At 37.1% G+C, this 20794-nt stretch overlaps 1 protein-coding gene across 1 annotated transcript in view; it reads right to left on the bottom strand.

The window, feature by feature from the left end:
• LOC110446421 (trafficking protein particle complex subunit 9-like) overlaps positions 1-20794 on the bottom strand; it is a 39541-nt gene that overhangs the window by 6323 nt on the left and 12424 nt on the right. Inside the window, exons 7-16 of the mRNA XM_021491563.1 lie at positions 20588-20656; positions 8229-8300; positions 7192-7390; positions 6438-6531; positions 4991-5167; positions 4477-4616; positions 2435-2520; positions 1957-2294; positions 1416-1504; positions 105-242 (exon numbers count right to left, since the gene is read on the bottom strand). Coding sequence (XP_021347238.1) covers positions 105-242; positions 1416-1504; positions 1957-2294; positions 2435-2520; positions 4477-4616; positions 4991-5167; positions 6438-6531; positions 7192-7390; positions 8229-8300; positions 20588-20656 — 1402 coding nt within the window. The remainder of the gene's footprint in view (positions 1-104; positions 243-1415; positions 1505-1956; positions 2295-2434; positions 2521-4476; positions 4617-4990; positions 5168-6437; positions 6532-7191; positions 7391-8228; positions 8301-20587; positions 20657-20794) is intronic.

Here is a 20794-nt window from a genome sequence, read left to right as displayed (position 1 = left end):
AACATAGAATTCAGAAATCTTTCGAACGGCTGATTTGTAAAGGATCCAGTAACGACAAGCAAAAATGAAGTATAAAACTTCCATTAATACATATAACATCTTACCATCACGGGAACTTTTACTGGACAGGAAGTCGGAGTAGCCATAGATACACACAGTAAAACACACAAGGCCAGAAGGCTGGAGAGGAAGTTGAGCATCCAGGTTTTCCTGGCTCCACTGGAACACTTTTGACTGCATCTCTGTCAATACAAACACAGTATGTTTTTATTTATATGTCATAGTGGTGAACTGTCTACAGGGTTTGTATAGGAATGTTACAAAGTCTTCGACCCCGAAGACACACGACACCCTATTCTGTCTTTTCATATTGCAGAGTTATCTGCTCTTGTGAGCAGGTATGGATTGTTACGTCATTGGTTTGCGAGAGTAATGTCATCAATTTTTGAGAAAACAACGCAATTTTCTCCCTCAAACCAATGACGTAACAATCAATCCCTGCTCACAAGAGCAGATAACTCTGCAATACGCAAAGATGGAATATCACCTTCTGTGGGTATATTTCGTTGGGCGCCAAATGTAATATGAGAGGGAAAATGCACGGCCAGACCGGGGTTCGAACCCGAGACCCTCCAAACTCTAGACAGATGCTCTACCAATTGAGCTATCTGGTCGCCGATGATCGACCCAGTCCAGTTCCGTTACATAACCATGTTTTTTAAGGGCCTTTTTTAACCCTTTCACCCCTATGTAACTTTAGTAGACTCTACCATGCATTGATCTGGATGAGTCCATTATGGTCTACAGTGGTGAAAGGGTTAAGGGCATTTTCAGATAAATTAAGGCCAAATCTCCTGCCATTTCAAACTTTTCAAATAACAGAAATCTGGATGTGTAGCCTAGATCTATCTAAAATCACCATATAAACATCAAAATAAATCCAACACTGGTCGGTAGTCCGAAAATCGATAAGTTAACTTTTTTTTATTTTCTTGTATTTTCTGAATTCGTTTATTGGGAATAATAACACAGAACCACTAAAATGTATATACAATCAAAGTTTAACGATCATTGAAGGCTCATTTTGACCCTTTCAAGACATTTCTGTTAAATTTAGTGGTTTTAGGGCTTTTTCATCAATGTTAGCAACAGGGCCATGGAGAAGGATGTACGAAGGTTAGATTTAGTGGGAGATCTTGAGGATCGACATAAGTGCATAGGTAGGAGGGGTTAACGATGGAGTGTGAAAGCTTCGAAATTAAATGTGAGAAGTAAAAGATTGAGCGTGGGGGCTTAGAGATAAAGTGGGAGGGTTGGAAATTAAGATGGAAGAATGAATGAATACACAGGGAAAACAATAAGATAAGACACAGAGTAAGTGATTAGAAAGAGTGAATGATGATTGAAGAACAAACCTTTTTGGTCGGGATGACAATCAAGGCTGACTGTGATCTTCTCCACGGGCTGGTTACTCGTATTCCGAATGGTGATCATGCACTCTTTACTGAAACAAATAACATATCGTTCATCTCACAGAATGTTTTTTTCAATATATTTAATCTTTAATCTTGTATATTACACAACTCTCAGCTTGCTTAATTACACATTCAAAACTTATTTTGAAAATGTCATATGAATTTGATAGTTAACAATTTCGAGTTTATATATATATTAATATCTATGGGTCAAAGAAGTAATATAGACGGTAAAATCCCATTTAACACTGGATCCTAATGGAGGTATGTCCGTAGGATACGAATTACTTAAAATAGTATATGGGGCAAAGAAGTGATTCCAACAGTGTGGACAAGTTTAGGTTGTCAAATTTACGGAGCGATCCACTCCTTTATCGAGACACAGTTATATCTATATACATAAATGTCGAAATTTATGCACAATAAACTTGTAAATTCAGACATTCAAAATATCAAACTTTAATAATTGTGATAAGCTGACCTTTGACCTGCGTAGATTGAGGTTGTTCCACTGGTTACGACGTTAGCTCCGTCGCCTACAGTGGTAAAGGTCGCGACCTTTGGAAGTGAAGCAGTGAGCGTGATCTGAGGGAGGGCTGGAATTACTGTTACCGTTGTCCGCAGATCGCGAAGTTCAGGGAGGTCACGCAGGCGACACTGACTCCGCATCCCAAGTAAGTGAGTCGTGTAACCAAGGATACAGAGATCCCCTGAAGATCGGGGGCGACTGAGTATTTTGACTAGACTTGGACCCGACTCGGCTGGTATCGTTGGACTTGTAGGGTACGCCTCAATTTCAACACCATCTGTCATCAAAGACTGAAACAAGGCAAAATAAGAAATTATGCATTGCTCTACCTTCACTAATACTCAATGTAACATATCTCATGCAGCTTCATGTGTTTTCAGGTACCAAGGACTATACACAATATTCTGTGATAAAAATAGCTAGTACGTACCATCTGTTGTATGCTGAGCTCGTCTGGCAGTGGATTACACACCTGAAGTTGTACTTCACACATATCACACTCCACCCAGGAGAAGTCTGTAACAGTCATGTATGGTCAGTCAGTCCAATACACAGTACTCGTTCATGAACCCAAGCACAGTATTAAGAAATCAAATTTGAATTTCAACCAATTTCCCTCTTTCACTTCGTCAACATACATTTGGGCTATTGTTAAAGACATTGCTAAGATATTGGATATCCTCGGGGCAATTACAGAAAAAGTCACATTGTTTTCATAGGTTTTACCATTTTTCACGTCATTTTAATATGAAATATGTTTGGAAAACTGGCAAGAAAACATAATACTAAGAAGACTTCATGTCACATCAAATGATATAAAGCGAAGTAAATGACACACAATGTATAGGGAAAGTGGAGTGGTGCTTTTGAAAAGCATGACATTGCCATAATGTACCATTCTCTCTCTCTCTTAATTTGACATTATGTGGTATGTGACATTAAGAGGAATGTGATATTAAGTGGAATGTGACATTAAGTGGAATGTGATATTAAATAGAATAAAGTATAGCAGTTTCCTATAAATGATACAGTTTAAATCACTGTATATTGTTCAATTAGGCATTTTGACAAGAAACAAATCAAATTTCAGTCTAAAAAGTTGGTGAAGCAATGATAATTTCACCTAATATATATCATAGTAACCAATGTTAATTTGAGAACTTGTTTTAACTTCAAAAATATTCATGACGATCTCAATTATTTTTGTATAATTATTCCTTAACTGCTATATGCTTTATCATTTCTCACTCATTGGTTATATTTCTTGAAAACTTCAGAGTGAAATAACGTTATAAAATGTGCCATCTCAATTCTCCACCCACAATATCATGTTTCATCTTATACTGAATTTCTTTCCATTCAGGGAAGTGAAATCATGTGTTTAGTTTGCTGAGAATTAGTTTTTGATCTGATACATGGGTAATGGGACAAACCAGATTCTGAGAGACAGTAAGTGTGTTCTTCATGATATAATAATAATAATAATATACAACATTTGACATAGCGCCCTATCTAGCTAATATAAGCCACTCTGAAGTGCTTTACAGTACATAGATATACAATTAATACAATTAGCATATACATTAATTAATTCAATTTTGAGGAATTCGCAGGAGCTGCCTTATCAGGCGCTAACTACTAGACCTATGCCACCTGGCTAATATCTCCCTATGTGTGTATGCCTGCGTGTGTGCTGTAGATGTATTGTGTTCTGTTTTGCAGTGGGACCGTGCTTCCAACGTCATCATTTAAAGTGCCACCTCACTTGAATGCTACAGCACAGATACCGCAACATCCACCCCAGACCATTTTATACTCCACCTGGGTTGTTGGAGTTGTGTGGGCAGGAGAAAAACACTTTCTCTGATATTCCATGCGTACGACGACTTCGAGGGTTGAACCCTGGCCGTCTGCGCGGAAGGCCAAAGTGTTAACCACTCGACCAATCCACCCATAAATATAAATTAACCATAACCATTGGATATTCTCGATAGAATATAAAAGAATTTATGTTTAAGTGTAGCACCATCTGTCATTTACCATGTTCAAGCAATGACGAACCACTAGGTGTCTTTTTTAAACGTAATATTTCGGGTATAAATCCTTGCTGGACCTGCAAATGTTTATGCAGGCCTTGCAAGGCTTTGTCAAGGCTCGCCTGAAATCAGCATCAGATCACTAGGTCCGACCTTATTTCATAAACGAACAACTCTTGTCCAACCGTTTGGATCGCGATAAAGGAAAGCAGTCCATGTAAATAAATGTCCAGCTTGAGTTCACTTATCTTCCATTGATTTGTATCCACGATGAAAAGTTGAATCTGTAACAAGTCTTAATCTTACAAACTAGGCGATGAACATTGACCTTGATCTGGACATTTGACGACCTAGGCGATGAACATTGACCTTGATCCTGACATTTGATGACCTAGGCGATGAACATTGACCTTGATCTGGACATTTGACGACCTACCTACATGTGTCTTGCTCTGGACTTCCTGCTGACCGAGGGACAGCGGAGTAAATATAAATGGTCCCGTGTCCTGTTTGACTACCTTGGATGCCACCTTGATTGGCTGTAGGTGTGGCGGAAGTGGAATTAATTTGAAAGACCTACAATGAGCAAATAATCATAACAGAGTTAGGTTAAAACTCCCATTCAGTATTTGGAGTTTGATAGTCCAAAATACATATTGAGTTATCATGTGGAAACAAATACGGACAGACAAACAGATTGATAGGAATCATGACAATGTTCCTCTCTATCTTAAAAGTAGAGGGAAAAAAAATATCCTTTTACTTAAATTATGCATGCAGTAAATTAGGTAGAATAATTCGACCATTTCTAACCTGGTTATTGAAAATTGAAATCTCAGCGACAGACATTTACTTTAGACCGATTATTATACCTCATCTACCGTATGTAACAGCATTTCTGATTGGACTATATTAGTCACATGATATCAAAATGAAATATTATGACTTACGTAACTTGTGGTATATTGCTGAGAGGTATGGGGGGCAGTATGACCCCACTGTCGAGGGCCAGCGGGGCCGTCGTGCCCTCCGACTTCGCTGTCAGAGTCTGGAGAGTGTTTATAAGGTCCCGTTTATCTTCAGTCGTCAGAATATCAAACAGAGTGTGTAGTAACATTCCCAGATGCCTTTAACAAAAACAAAAGTCAATATTTTAACAATAAATCAGGTATTCTTAATAATCTAGCTACCACTAATCTGACTGTTCTGAAGTTCGCCAAAGTGCGGACAAATTTCCCTTTTTTCCCTTAAAAACAGTTCCAGTAATCCAGTTGTTTTATAGTCCAGCTACTTAAGCTAGGAATACAGCTGACTGGACCAACAACAGCTCCACTGTACATGTAAATATTTCAATAATGCTAGGAACATTTTTTTTTTGTAAAAATTATGAAAATTGCTTGGTCAAGTGGAAATACAAGCAAAGCAATACACTCCTGTTTCTATTCCAAGGAAGTATTTTCCCACGTATATTATCTATTCTTTTTTGTTTTATTTGGATCAAAGGCAGTATATTCATATTATTTTAATTCCGATAAATAAAATACCCCCCTTTAATTGTGGCAATGACTTTCCAATGTAACAACCATTCACGAATTTCATGACACAACATCCGCCGTAAGATGTTATCTTTGAATACTGCACCTATACCATGAAAAGTTTGTCTAGATCAATAATTACCTTCCCTTTGTTGATTTTCCTGCCACAGTTGAATTAGTATGCATAGCTGAGTATTCATATTTATCATCAAAATGAACAATTAAACTTAAGATTGTATGATCAGAAACATGGGAAGAAATTCCAGTATAAACTTACTTGATGGCTACAGGAATGTTACCAGTACGACGGGCAGAAACTTACCTGATGGCTACAGGAATGTTACCAGTAAGACGGGCAGAAACTTACCTGATGGCTACAAGAATGTTACCAGTACGACGGGCAGAAACTTACCTGATGGCTGCAGGAATGTTACCAGTACGACGGGCAGAAACTTACCTGATGGCTGCAGGAATGTTACCAGTACGACGGGCAGAAACTTCCCTGATGGCTACAGGAATGTTACCAGTACGACGGGCACAAACTTACCTGATGGCTACAAGAATGTTACCAGTACGACGGGCAGAAACTTACCTGATGGCTACAAGAATGTTACCAGTACGACGGGCAGAGACTTACCTGATGGCTACAGGAATGTTACCAGTAAGACGGGCAGAAACTTACCTGATGGCTACAGGAATGTTACCAGTACGACGGGCACAAACTTACCTGATGGCTACAAGAATGTTACCAGTACGACGGGCAGAGACTTACCTGATGGCTACAGGAATGTTACCAGTACAACGGGCAGAAACTTACCCGATGGCTACAGGAATGTTACCAGTAAGATGGGCAGAAACTTACCTGATGGCTACAGGAATGTTACCAGTACGACGGGCAGAGAAGATGAGCTCGTTCAACACTCGAGACTGCAGAACAGGCCAGCCGTACACACAGTCTGTCAACAGAAATATTGAGATTCTGGTATGAAGTCTGTCCACAAACAAACTATTATTAATTTGTAAACAAACAATTATCCTCTACAGATTTTCATAGTCAGCATAATTCATTCTCCTCTTACTTTCAAACATACTTTTGTCAAATAAGAAAATATTACAGTGTTCTTGAAGAACTAGAGTTTATACATTTGCTAAAAACACCCACCTCAAATTGACAAATTTCATTAAATCTATTTCTAGAATAAATAGCTTGCAATCTCTGTTAAATGTCTGTATATCTTTAAAAACGTAATTTTGTGGCAAAAATATGAAATACTTTTGCAAATAATTACATACAAATCTCCAGAATGTTAAATGTACCCTAAAATACCACTCCGTGATACTATCTCACTGAGGGGTATTTTAAGCAGTGTTTTGGTTCCCTAAATTTTACAAAAGCCTGCTCCTTTATGAATTGGGGAATTGTGCCATTATTTCTTTTGAAATTGAGGATATATTCCTCACTTTTTGGTCATTTTGGGAAAATAAGTCACTTTTTAGCTAAGGGACACAGCCTGTATTTGGCAGTAAAACTTAGCAAAAAAACTCACTGCTTATTAAGGTATATTTAACATTCTGGGGATTTGTATGTCAATTTTTTTTCTAAAGGTATTTCTGACCTGTAGGCACGTCCTTAGGGTCGAGACAGATGTTGTAGCCATCCAGACACTGCATCACTAGACTGTGACACAGCTTCCAATTAGGCTGAGGATTCTGTGGGGACACACATTGCATTGCAGCAATCCGTTTAAAGAACGCGGCCTTCCGTCGAAACCCGATCTGTGCATACAGCTGGGACAAGGTGCAGTAACGGTTTATCTGTAAGAGTTAATAATCTTTTTACATAACAAGGATCCTGTCGCCTTACGCTCACCTGATGGGAACAATAGGTGTAACAGAATATTGCAGTAATATATGAGTATTGAAGAAATTTGTTGGGTATCTGGGAAGATTTTGGATTCAATTATTTATTATAAGTATTTAATTGATACTAAAAATTATAATTAACAGAAGGAAGTACACCACAGGTGCTGGACACACAAATAGTAATTGGTGTGCACATACTATATAATAGTGTGTCCAGCACCAGTGAAGTTAACAGTGAGGAAATCATTTTGGAATGAAAAAATTGAGAAGTTCTTGGAAAGAAATATAAGATGTATAATGTTGCTGTGTAATACGGCCAATTTTTATTTTTATCTTTTAATCTACCCAAAAATATTTACTCATAATGGTAAGAAACTTAAGATTTTCAAGTTGACAGCTTAGGCAACCATCTGAAATATCTCTTCGACCAGTAAAATACTAACACTATTAGGCAGAGCTTAGTGCTTTACATTTTTATAAAGTTTAATTAAAATCTCTTCAACAGAACCCAAGTTAAGTTCAAAATCGATTTTCAAAATGGTGGCCATGGTGCCATATTGGATATCTGATGACTGACCCAAAAAATTACAACACACTTGGTCAAAACCATGTACTGAATATATCTTGGATGTTTTGTTGAAATCCTTGTGGTTGTATGTATGTTCAAGTTCAAAATGTGAAATACTTCAATACCAACCAAAGGCTTGGGTGGTTAATACCAGAGCTATTCCATCATATTTAATTGATTACAAATCAAACTTAATTGATTACCAGCAAATTTCCAACCTACCTTATCTTCGTCTGAAGTCTGTAAGTTTATGTACACAACATTCTGTAGGAAATCGGAGGCCTGGAGATATTTCTGAAACAAAGAGAAACTCTTCTTAACATTGTCATATCTACCTCAGATCAATGTGCTGTATTGATAGTGTCCAAATCATATGTTAACGTCATATGACGATGGTGTACAAACAATATGCTAACGTCATATGACGATGGTGTACAAACAATATGCTAACGTCATATGACGATGGTGTACAAACAATATGCTAACGTCATATGACGATGGTGTACAAACAATATGCTAACGTCATATGACGATGGTGTACAAACAATATGCTAACGTCATATGACGATGGTGTACAAACAATATGCTAACGTCATATGACGATGGTGTACAAACAATATGCTAACGTCATATGACGATGGTGTACAAACAATATGTCAATGCCATATGACCATGGTGTCCGATTTATATGCTAACGTCATATGACGATGGTGTTGAAACAATATGACCACAGTTTCCACACAGAAGCTAGTCTTATGATGACAGTTTGCTGTGGTATCCACATATGACAGTGTCCACTGCTGATGAGGACACTTAAGGGCCTCAAAAGCCACTTTGAAGTCCCAAAACACTACTTACACATCCTTAAACATCCACGATACTTCAGGGGTTGTGCTTAATTTTATTCTTTGAACCCCTGGAATATGTCATAGCAAAATCAAAGGCCAGTGTGCACCACCTTGTGTATGAGACAGGAAGACTAGATTGATCCTTTGATGTTCAAAAGAATCTGACGGTCCTGTGATGGTAAAATGTACTAACTCTGAAGTTGGAGAGTCGCTCCTCTGTAATTTTCAAAAGGACAGGTATTAGCCTAACGATTGATCAGGTTTTTTAAAAACTGAGACCAATCAAATAGCTAGCCGTGCGACTTGAATTTTGCTATGACATATTCCAGGGGTGCAGAAAGTAAAATGGAATCCATGCACACTCTTTCTCAGGGAAAGATTAATAGAATCTTCCTCTACCTTGAGGGTGTGACAGAAAAATCTACAACCCGAGGGGCGATGTTTTTTGGTTGTCTAACCTGAGGCTCTACCGAGTGTTAGACAACCAAACAAATTTCCCAGAGTGTTGGTTTTTTCTCTGTAATACCCTAAAGGTAGGGGATGATTATTTTTCTCCCATCCTTTTATTTCAGTCACAACTCCACCGACAGTAGTGTAAACAAAAACACATGTGGAGTATGAATAATCAACATTCACTTTTGATGACGTCACAGTTACTGGTGACACATTTTTATGATGTCATAATTGAACACATGCTAATCAGCACAAGGCTATATATCTCCTCTAGTGGGTGACTAGCTGATCTTTCCCGGATAAAGCGGGAGACACACAGGGGCGAATGCTCAACTACATGCCAAAAGTGAGGCATTGTCAAGGGAGAAATTAGGAAGAAGTTGTTTAGAAAGAAGAGAAAAGAAAAGATCCGTAATTTAGTCACCTCTTACGATCATGCAATGGTGCAGGTGCTATTCTTACGCCCTACCTTCAGGGACCAAAAGAAGAAAAATATATCCGCATCATATACCCAAGTCTTTTAAAAGTGTTGTATGCCGTGCAAAACGTTAAGCATTTAGAATAAGCACTACGAGTGATTTACTCGAGTGGAGAGCTGTGCTGGAATCATTCGGTATGGTATTTGAGTGTTGAGGGGGGGGGAGGGATTCTCCTGTCATAACAATTACATTGTAAATACATATCCCACATAATTATGTACATATGACATCATACCCATTTAGTCATACGATGTATTGAATGATTGGCTAAGAAATCAGAAACTATCAGGCCCCTGGATTATAAAACAAAATCGACTTCAGTCAAAATTTGACAGCATGTATTGATCATCATAAACAATTTGAGATTTTTTTATTTTTTTTAAGGTACAGGGGCCGTTAAGATTTTACTTCCTTACAGACAGTTAAGTCAAATCTCAAACTATTTCATACCTAACTAAAGTCTATACATCTATAGCAAACCAATAACAGACACTTCCAAATCAAGTTAAATGCATTTATTAATATTGATAACAAGTTATTATGAAAAACAATGTACAATATCTTACATTTAATGAATTTACAAAATGCCGCAACTGAAAATAAATTATTAAGTACATTAAATCTGTATATATTAGCAAACAGAAAAACATACTTGTACCAAAAAATGCTTATAGTCCAATAATGATTATGTACAATATATACATTCAAGTATAAATTACAAAATATTAGTTTTGGCACTTGCACTCATCAGGGAGTCATCCTTGGATTATTCATCAATGTTAATCTATACAATGTATTTGGACTATATACCAATCAATGCAGGAAATGAAAGAATTTACAAATATTGAGACCAACAAAATATCTTGTTGTAACTTCTATCAATCCATGCATAAATGAAGAATTTCAGATTTTAGGAACCCTACAATTTTCTTCTTCATTCGTAAAAAAATACCTTTTTTTAAATGCCTTGCATTTAAAAGTACATGTCTTTGTTGAATTTCCACAAATGAATCCACTATGAAATCCACAATGAGATCCACAATGAGAAATACTCCATAAATTGTCACTCAGGCACTATCGTTCTAGTCACTATTAGTCTGGACTGGTCACAAAATCTTAAGATTTCAACACAAATCTCACATATAACTTCTCCCGGAAAAACACAGTTTTCTATGGTTTCAGATTTAATAGGGAGCATACATATAGTCTCGGCTAGCCCGCTGTTTCCGTACAACCCGGCGCGCCTCTTCACGATGCACACTCACCATTTGTACAATGGGTGTGTACTCTGGGAACTTGTTGATGAAGTAGTTGGGTACCTGTCGTCGTGTGTTATGAGCGCGGCTCCTCTTGTTGGCAAACCATGAACGTACCTGTGCTAGTGTAATGTTGGCTGATTGGGATAACATCACCTTCTCGTCCTCAGAAGGGTAGGGATTCTCGGCATGATTTTCGTACCACTGATTCAAAATCTGTCTAGCTTCGTTGCTCAGTTGCTGGTAGTTTGGTTTCGCTGAAACAGGCGCTGTGTTACCACCTTCACCTTTGAACTTTCGCTTGATGGGATGTTGGTTACCGGTGATGCTGAGAGTGTTGTAGGTCCGGACACGTTTGTTGGCCATCCATTTCTTGACCTGTGTCTTGCTCAGTCCGCAGCTGACACAGATCTGCTGCACCTCAGGGTCAGATGGGTACGGGTAGGAAATATGGTCCTCATACCACTTGGTCAAAATCATTGTAGCTTCAGGCGTCAAGCACCGATTCCGGCCGATCATGGCTGGCACCTGGGGAAGGTCACTCTGCTGGAACTGATCAGTTGTACTACTGACTTCACATTTAACATTAGACTCGTCAATAACTAACTTCTCATCTGTTTCTGTGATCTGTCCGGAGGATGGGAGGTCAAGTTCAGCTGCGGCCAAAGCAAAAATGTCCAGAGGTTTGTTTAAATTTTCACTGCTGTCACACATAGATGCATCGTCATGGCAATTAGAGACACTGTCACGACACTCGAGATCATTCTGTACCTGGTCCAGAAGAAAGCTAGATGTGCTGGTCTGGTTGCGAGCTTTCTGTCCAATAATAGCACTATGGTTCTGTAAAGACACATGAGATGTAGGCATAGAATAATAGTCTTTGATCTTACTCACGGAAAAACAAGCTGGATCTGCAGGTGTCGTCAGTTTCTGGCTAAACACACTCTCACTGTCGCTGAAGTCACACACGTCTATGTCCGAATCAGAGGAGAAGGCACTTCCAGTCGACACACAAGAAACTGCTGACAAAGGCCGATAAATATCAGAACTATGATAGTCTGTGTTTGTTTCCGTGGTAACGGTGTTGTCCCCAAACTTCAATTGTCTAGCAGTGGTACCAACATATTGAGCTAAATCAGAATTCACAACGGATCGAGGCCGAGGTCGCACAGGCTGCTGGAGTTCATTACCTTCACACAAAATTGCTTCCAGGTCTGGTGAGCTGTTGTTGGTAGTTGTACTAGTGTTGTAGAGTTGTCCCCCTTGTTGACTGGTGAAGCTGTCGTCGTCTGGACTGGAGCCGTTTGAACCGAGAGACGAGTTGCGTCGACGAGGCTTGACAAGAAGGTCCAGCTCAGATTGAATGTGGTTCATCAACTTGAGTCTTTTCTCATCAAAGCAGTTGTTAACGGTCAGTGTAGCGTGTTCTGAAACTGAGGCTGCACAGAGGGCTTGGTAACGGGCCACCTCAATGGAGCCGACCTCTGAACTGTAGTAGGCTGATAATTTCCCGACATCCTGCCTCAGTGACATATCCTCGCGCATCTTCTTCATACGGTCCTGGATGCTGGTGTGACGACTGAAAACCTGGTTTCCAAGATCAAACTTGGTTGTAGAGTGTGGCATGCCGATCCATGGTGAGCTCATCTTCAACAGGTTGGTCGGTACATGATAGTTCTCACATTCAGCCACCAGGAGTCTCTGTAGGTCCTGAAACATCGGGTTCCTCTGCAGCCTCTGAAGGTAAACACTACTGTACATGGATTTGATTGGCATTGGTCCGGGTGAATACATCAAAGGTGCCGGAACATTCTTCAGCAGGCTGCTCTTTGGTGTTGGAGGTGAGAAGAAGCTATCGTTGCATACATTCCGGTCACAATCACTCTGGCTTAAGTCGAGAGGAAGCTGACTGCAGTCAGGTCGGTTAGGTTTAAACGCCGACTGTGAGTAGAAATCCATCAAAGATGAACGTTGCTGTGACAGCATACCGTTCGCAGATGCTGACGGAATCCTGGAATACACTGCTGCAGGGTTTTGAAGAGCTGTTGGAGACAGCATCAACGGTTTCTCTGGAGTGTCCCAAGCCAGGAAGTCTATGTTGAATCCAGGAGAAGCTGGCACAAATTTGCTTGGAGTGGCCATGGTAGTTCTATACTTATATTTCTCAGCATCCAATACCAAGCAGGAACATGGAAGTTTCCAGGTCAAATGAAGAACAGTAATAAACACTCGTCCACAGTTTTACACCTGTGAACAACACTGGATATCGCAGTCACAAAGGTGATAATCAGGTAAAGTGCAAGAAGCTGTGTATGTCTATGAGGAATGCTCAGAAGAGGTTGATGCTCTGTACTGTGAACTGCCGAGATATATACCCAGACTTTCAGCTACCATCTCATCAGCCACTCTGAGGGAGCTACTCGTAGCGCTTTAACTAATAGTCTGACATACAGATACATACAGACAACAGGGACAAAAACGTCTCAGTCCCCCGCTTGTTTAGAGAACAATGCAAAACCTTTTGAGAATTGTACAAACTTCTCGTAGAAAGGACAGCGATGTGAATCATAAGGCTGAGGAGATGGGGAGGGGATCAGAGCTAATTCAAACCCTTAAGGTGTGAAAAGGGGCTGGGACTCACCTCTATCTGTCCATCTGTACTAATTAGTGTGTAAACACATACACCGGCTATCACACACACCAGGGCCTTTGATGTGGCCCTACCTGTAATCACAGTGTTACCTGTGCACAGGTAGGATAATTAGATAATTACAGGTGTATCTGTTACCTGGCTGGAGGTGAGGAGATTGCAGAAACAACAGAGGATTATCACCTGGATTATGTTGTAGTATTACACCTCCTGTCTAAATGTTGGGATAAGAGGGGTGGGGCATCCCAAGCAGTACCTGTTGTTAAGAAGCAAGAAGCCCAGGTGAGGCTTCTCAATCTTAATATAGTAAGTCATATCAGAACAAGGGTTATAATTTACTTAATATAATCTTCATTTAATTTATTTTCAAGTCTGAAATCAAACAGTTTAATCTTTAAATCTCACCAACCATAATACAATATTACAATTAATTATATATGTGAAAGCCACACTAATCGAGCTATGAGAGACTGTCAGTATTATATATGAATTAATGATAAAATATATATCTAAAAAAAATATTTTACATACATTATGCACTTTTTATATCAATACCTGGAAAGTGTGTTCACTAACAAGTTAATTTTGATAGAAATTTACTTTATATACCTGAATTATAATTTTAATTAAGTGTGTTACTTGCAAATACTATTGCTATGAATTTACTGCCAAAAAAATATTCAGAATTTAATATTCATTTTCTGGATATGTTTATTTTCAATCAGTTTCAATCATAAAATAAAGTTTGGTAAAGTTGGTTATTCAGAAATCGTCATTGACATTGTCATAATAAATATCAGGAAACGACTTATTCATAATGACTTTATATCTCAAGACATATTCATTTTCTATCCCTTAATTTGTATTGTTCATCTGCAATTTGTGTTGGGAACTGTGTCGACTTCCCATATGTACATCAAACAATTTTTGCTTTGATGATGATGATGATGATGATGATGATGATGATGATTGGTAATGGATTATGATGATGATTGGTAATAGATGATGATGATGATGATATCGGAGTGTAATCTTGCTTTTTCACACTTAAGAAATAATGCTGAATCTGACCATGAAATAATGGTGAATCTATCTATGAAATAATGCTGAATCTGTCCATGAAATAATGTTGAATTTGTCCATGTGTTATCTACTCTCTCTGTCATGTTTTATTTGATTTATGTTATTTTGTTTGACCTCTTGTTACACACTTTGTGTGTCAGAGCGTAATAAAAAATCTAAAAAAAATCAAAAAACATCCCAAGCATATCTATTCTTTGTTTTAAGGTTATATATACCACAGTTGATTGGGACTGGGGAGCTAGCCTGTATGAGCTACAATTTATGGTTTGATCACAAATATTTTATGAAATATTGAATAGAAAGGTATAATATTCCTGGTGTATTTATGTCTATATTCTTATTCATAACTTCTTCTTAAATTGTCCAAAATCCGCTGTCATATTTTTATTTTTCACCAGTTGAAAAAATTCTAGTTTCTGAATAGGTTATGGTGTATATTTAGGAAGCCTTACACACTTTATATTATCACTTATGGCTTTTTTCCATTAAGAATTCACAGTTTTACCTTCCACAGTTTAAAGCTTTAGATATGTCACCTAAACCAAACAAAAAGCTTAAATAAAATAAATATTTTGAAAAATGTGCATAAATAGAAGAATTTCTGTTTGAATTCAACAGTGTCTCCTTTTGAATCCAGGACAAGCAATACTTTTTTGACCTGTTTAATATGACTGAAATAAATTTCACCTTATTAGTGTTATACTAATGTAATGAAGCTGGCCACATCTAAGGCAAGGTGGTTTATAGTGGATCGGCTTAAAGATTGTTAACACTTTATTTTGGAAATAAAACATTGCAGAAACGTCTTGAAATTTATCTTTTATTTGGGCGGGGGGGGGGGGGAATAAAACATTGGTGAAATGTCTTGAAATTTACCGATTTTTCTTGCATTCTTTCTCAACATGTTACTATCTGGATCCAGTATGTGTGATTTTGGTTGGTGTTTTTTTCATCAGAAATAAGTTTTTTGGGTTATTATATTTTTTATTTTTAAAACGTATTTTTTTCATTTTTTTTTTTTCTCTGTTAACTTATTGTATTTACCAGTCTATCAACAACTGGACGAGTCACTGAAAGTCTGGTCAACTGAAGAGCTCATTAATAGAAATTTCCAAAATCTGTTTTTTTAAGAAAAATCTGAAAAATTCAAAAATAATGTTGTGATTTACTGGACATGATCATATTGAATTTCTGTAGAAACAGTTTTTGTTTATAATTTCAATATGTCCTAACCGCAAAATAGATGCAAGTTTTGGCTGCAGGTTATGATTGAGCTGATCAGACATAAACCGACTCGCCCCTGGGAACCAGGTAATCACAGAGATACCCGACCAATTACATAGTCATTACACATAAGCTGGTACAGATTATACTGAGACCACCAGAGATACTCTATCTCCTGATCGCTGACAGAGCACTCATGTCAGATTCAAAACCTATAGTCCCTAAAACTTCCTGAAGTCGAAAACAACACAACAGATAATACATGTATTTAGAAAGGTGAGTGAGCAGACATTTTAGGATGGTTTCTACATCTTATATGTGACTGAATTAAGATCAAATACGTATCAATCTTTTACTGTATCTACATTAAGAATATTTTTTTATTGAATCTTATAGAATAGCAAAACTATTTTTCAAATAGATAAAGCATGAATTTATTTATTATTTAATTTAGCATGAATCGATTTATTATTGAATTTAGCATGAATTGAATTTTTAATTTAATCTAAATTTTATGTATGAATATATTAACTTTGAAACCTAAACTTATGAGTATGAATATATTTGATCCTTGATCTTGAAAAAAGAATCAGTATTACTTCATATTTTATCGGATCTTGATTAATATCAATTAATTTTCAACTAAACATACAATTTGTGAGTACTCAACTTGAATCAGAGCTAACTGGAGCTTAAACATTTTAACAGGGTGTGGGTTTTGTTGAATACACGCAGGTTTCAACCCATAACTGCATATTCAATGTGTTCAAAACAAGGTAATTATTAAAATGACCCCTACACCTAGCAGGAGAATTGAATCAGTGATCTTTCTATATTAATAAAACTATAAATAAGGCTGTCGTTGTTCAAGTTAATCTATCTGTACATTATGACATTTTATACATAATGCAATTCTCTTTTTTTTGTACAAATTGGTAAGAAAGAAAAAATGTTGAAAAATTTGTCTTAAGTTATTTATTACATGAAAATGTCATTACATTCAGGCATTACTCAATTGGGAAGTTGCAAGAAAACTGCAAGTTGGTCTTTAACACTGGCAAATGAACCAAACTTGTTTTTTTTAAATATGGTAAAATGTATATTTTTATGTTATAAAAGATACACCTAGAAATGTAATCTGTTATGTTAAAATGGAATTGGGCCTAAAGATAAATAACAATAATACTTATTTCTTTATATCCTCAATTCTACTGCTGTAAAATATGTAGGTGTGTTTGTTTGTCTAAACCAACAGAAGCCCAGCCTTGTATCTGTAAAAACACAACAGGGGAGACACACTTCCTTGTTTAAACGGCTAATGCCCTACCCAAAGCCCCAGACCACTCAGACGGGAGGATAACTGGCCATATTGACCAATCCGTGAACCACTACCAGGACAGACTGACCATGTGATTGACCAATACAAGAGGTGTGGAAGGACAGACTGACCGATAAACAGTAAAACAACACTTACTGAATCCCTATTCTTTGATGGCGGACACATTAGGATGGACACTGACTTCAAAGGGAACTCAATAATTATGAGTATTTCAGCAGACCTGTAGTTATGTTACAGACTTAGAATCTATAAATATGTAGGCTATATATGCATAGCTAATAACAGGCGAGATACTAAGTATAACTGCACATAACGTTAACAAAAGGCCTGAAAATCAGGGTTAGAATGTAATTTTATGTAATAAAATTAAATCAAACACCTATTTGCCAACCTATACGAATACTGCTAGGACCGAAAGGGTATGTGAATTATGTGATCTCAATGATATAGAGGACAAATTTCACTTTATTTTGATGTGTTCATTTTATTGCAACATACGCTCTAACTACTTAAAGCCATTCTATTATCGCAAACCAAGTGTGTTTAAATTTATACACTTACTTAGTGTTAATAATGTTTAAGAACTTAACAATCTAGGAAAATTCATACTTTTCGCATTTAAGCAACGTTCTCGAGTATCATTGTCTTATATATATATATAAGTCTGGCATGTATTACTCTCCTTATTACAGGTACAATTGCATGCATGCTATGTATGTAATTGTACATAATAACTGTATTGTACACATGTAATTTGTCTTATAAGCCCAAATGGCTTTCAGAATAAAAAAGAATTGAATTGAATTGAAAATCCAAATGTATTCAAATACATCAGTAAAATGTATGTATATAACCCCTAGGGACCAAATAACCCTTTAAAACGACAAATTCTGAGTTGTTATAATATTTCAGGTGGAATCAATAGACCTTAGAATGTAGGAATAGTTGATCAATTCACTGGTTGGAAATGTTCAATGTAATGTGCTAAAATCAGGAGTCTTCCTCCTAAATAGGGAGATCAGGCAGTTATACAAACAACGGAAATCCCTCACAGATGACTGATATATACCTAGTTATAAGTGAAACAAGAAAATTTATTATATGCATGAATATTTCTCGCAATCAAATTGGTCGGATCCTATACACGTGACCAGTCCTCAAAAACTCATGTAGACTGGTTATCCGGTGAATATCGATTTCTAAATATAGCCTGTATGGAAATTCCCCAGAACCTGTCGTAGCGCATGCGCAGTTAGACTGGAACGCGATCTGTCGGACGACATTAGAAGATGCATGGCTGCTGGCGAACGTTTCTCCTCCGTTAGGAAAATTACCAAATTTATTCGAGGATAAAAGTGCTGTTAGCGTAAAAAGCTACTCGTAAGAAAAAGAACCTAGACGATGCCTTTGAAAGCTACAATGAGGAACTGTTGTATTCAAACCTGGCTAAATTTTACACGGAGGCTCGCGTACAAAAATCTGAACCTTTAGTTTTGTTTTGTATTATTTTATTGTTGAAGCATATAATAAAACAGTTATGGGCGAAGCCTCAGTCAATATCACTCTTTCAGGTTCATATCACATCATATTCACCAGCACAAAAGTCCATAATTGTATATTAGTTGACAATATACGAACACACTCAATTAATGAATGGTAAACCATAGACACACATCTAAAGTTTGACGGTAATTTGTTTTTGCTGAAGATATATATAACAAACAATGGAAATATTGTTGCAGAAATGACGAATGATAACATGTCTTAAAAGATATCTTGAATGTCTTTCAAAAACATTTTGGTTATTTTACAAAGTGTTGTCATGGTAACATAAAATGTAAAGAAAGTAACGTGTTCAATGTTTTATAAGGATATCATTTACAGTTTTAAACTGTCATCTATGAATGATAAATTAATTTTGATCACTTTGCAAGTAGTAACACTTAACAGGAAACAATTAATGAAGTCAGTCGGTATCCAACTTAATGTAAAAATTGATTATGTTGCAGGTATAAAAGTAATTACTAATATATTGGTTTGAAGTAACTTAATTTTCTCTCAACACTAAAAATTTGCAAATCAAAATTTGACATCAGTAAGAGGGTATACATGTACATATGACTATATATAGAGTAAAGAAAATATCTGACTACACTCAACCATTGATTGGTATCACAAACAAGAGCCCAGCAAACAGGTGCATAATATATATACCTGCCACTATATTTATTTGGGGAGGGGACAGAGGAGGGAAGGGAGAACCTGACATCTACATATTATGAAGAGAAACAGAGCTACATTCGCGTATACCGGTTGAAACGGTATGTGTGGCGCAGAAATTTTCCACGATAAACGAACGCACTTGGACCGTTCTATAAGCAGAGCTAAAAATGCACAGTTTCGAGGAATAAAAAACAATGTATCAAGAATATTATGCCCTTCTCTCACATGTCCACTGAATTACACAACGTATCTTAAAAGCTGCATGTGGCTTGACATTGTTTTAGAAAGAAATAACGCAAATTGGCAATAGTCAGCATTTTAGTTTCGGTCAGGTACGTCTGGACCCCTCAATCTACACGTACCAAATTTTCCTGAGGTCAGCCTCAGTCCAAATCTGTACCTGTCGTTTTCTTAACAAGTTCAACCGGTTCAACCGTTTCAACCGGATACGCGAATGTACCCTTATTACGTGTAAACTAGGAGTTGGGCAGCTGCAGCACAAACACTTTGCTTTCAAAATCAAATCTGACAGTGCAAGTTTAAATTTAAGTTAAATGCTATTACAGGTAACTACATGTACCACAATTTTGTTCAAACCTGCCTAGTAATTTGGAAGGATATGTTGTTTAAATCAAAGCCATCAAATTGACCTTGAATCACACTGCCCTCAGGAGGGTCAGCCTCTTTATTTGTGTCACTTTTGATCCCCATGATAATCTTTACCGTGGTGTAGTGAGGCTTTGGTCTTTAGTCACAGTGGCACGCTCACTGTGCTTTGATTTAAAACTTGTGGATGACCATCACCGGGACAGTTAGACCCTTGCCTGTTCTTGCATGATTATTGTTGGGGATATATATTTTCATGTATTTTGTAGTGAGAATAGATTTTTGGCATAATTGAGTTGGGATAGATCTTCCCTGTTTTGGCATGACTAATTGTGACCGTCACTTGTTTTGGTGTAATTGTTCTGGGATAGATCTTCCCTGTTTCGAAATGATTTTGTGAAAACAGATAAAATGACCTACCCGTTGTACCACAAGGACTCGACATGCCTTCAAACAAGCCTCCATCTCAATCATACCAGACCCCTTAAACTGTAATACAAAGGTAAATAATGTAAAATTATTTCTGTACAAAAAAACATTTAATGTTGATGTGCAAGGACATGAAATTGCAATAATCTATTTTTTATGGCCTTGTGATTTTTTCAATAATGTTAACTTATTTCTGTA

This window comes from Mizuhopecten yessoensis, unplaced genomic scaffold (assembly GCF_002113885.1).
Source record: "Mizuhopecten yessoensis strain PY_sf001 unplaced genomic scaffold, ASM211388v2 scaffold2691, whole genome shotgun sequence".
Classification (NCBI taxonomy): Eukaryota; Metazoa; Mollusca; class Bivalvia; order Pectinida; family Pectinidae; genus Mizuhopecten; species Mizuhopecten yessoensis.
This window is presented reverse-complemented; position numbering and strand designations above follow the sequence as displayed.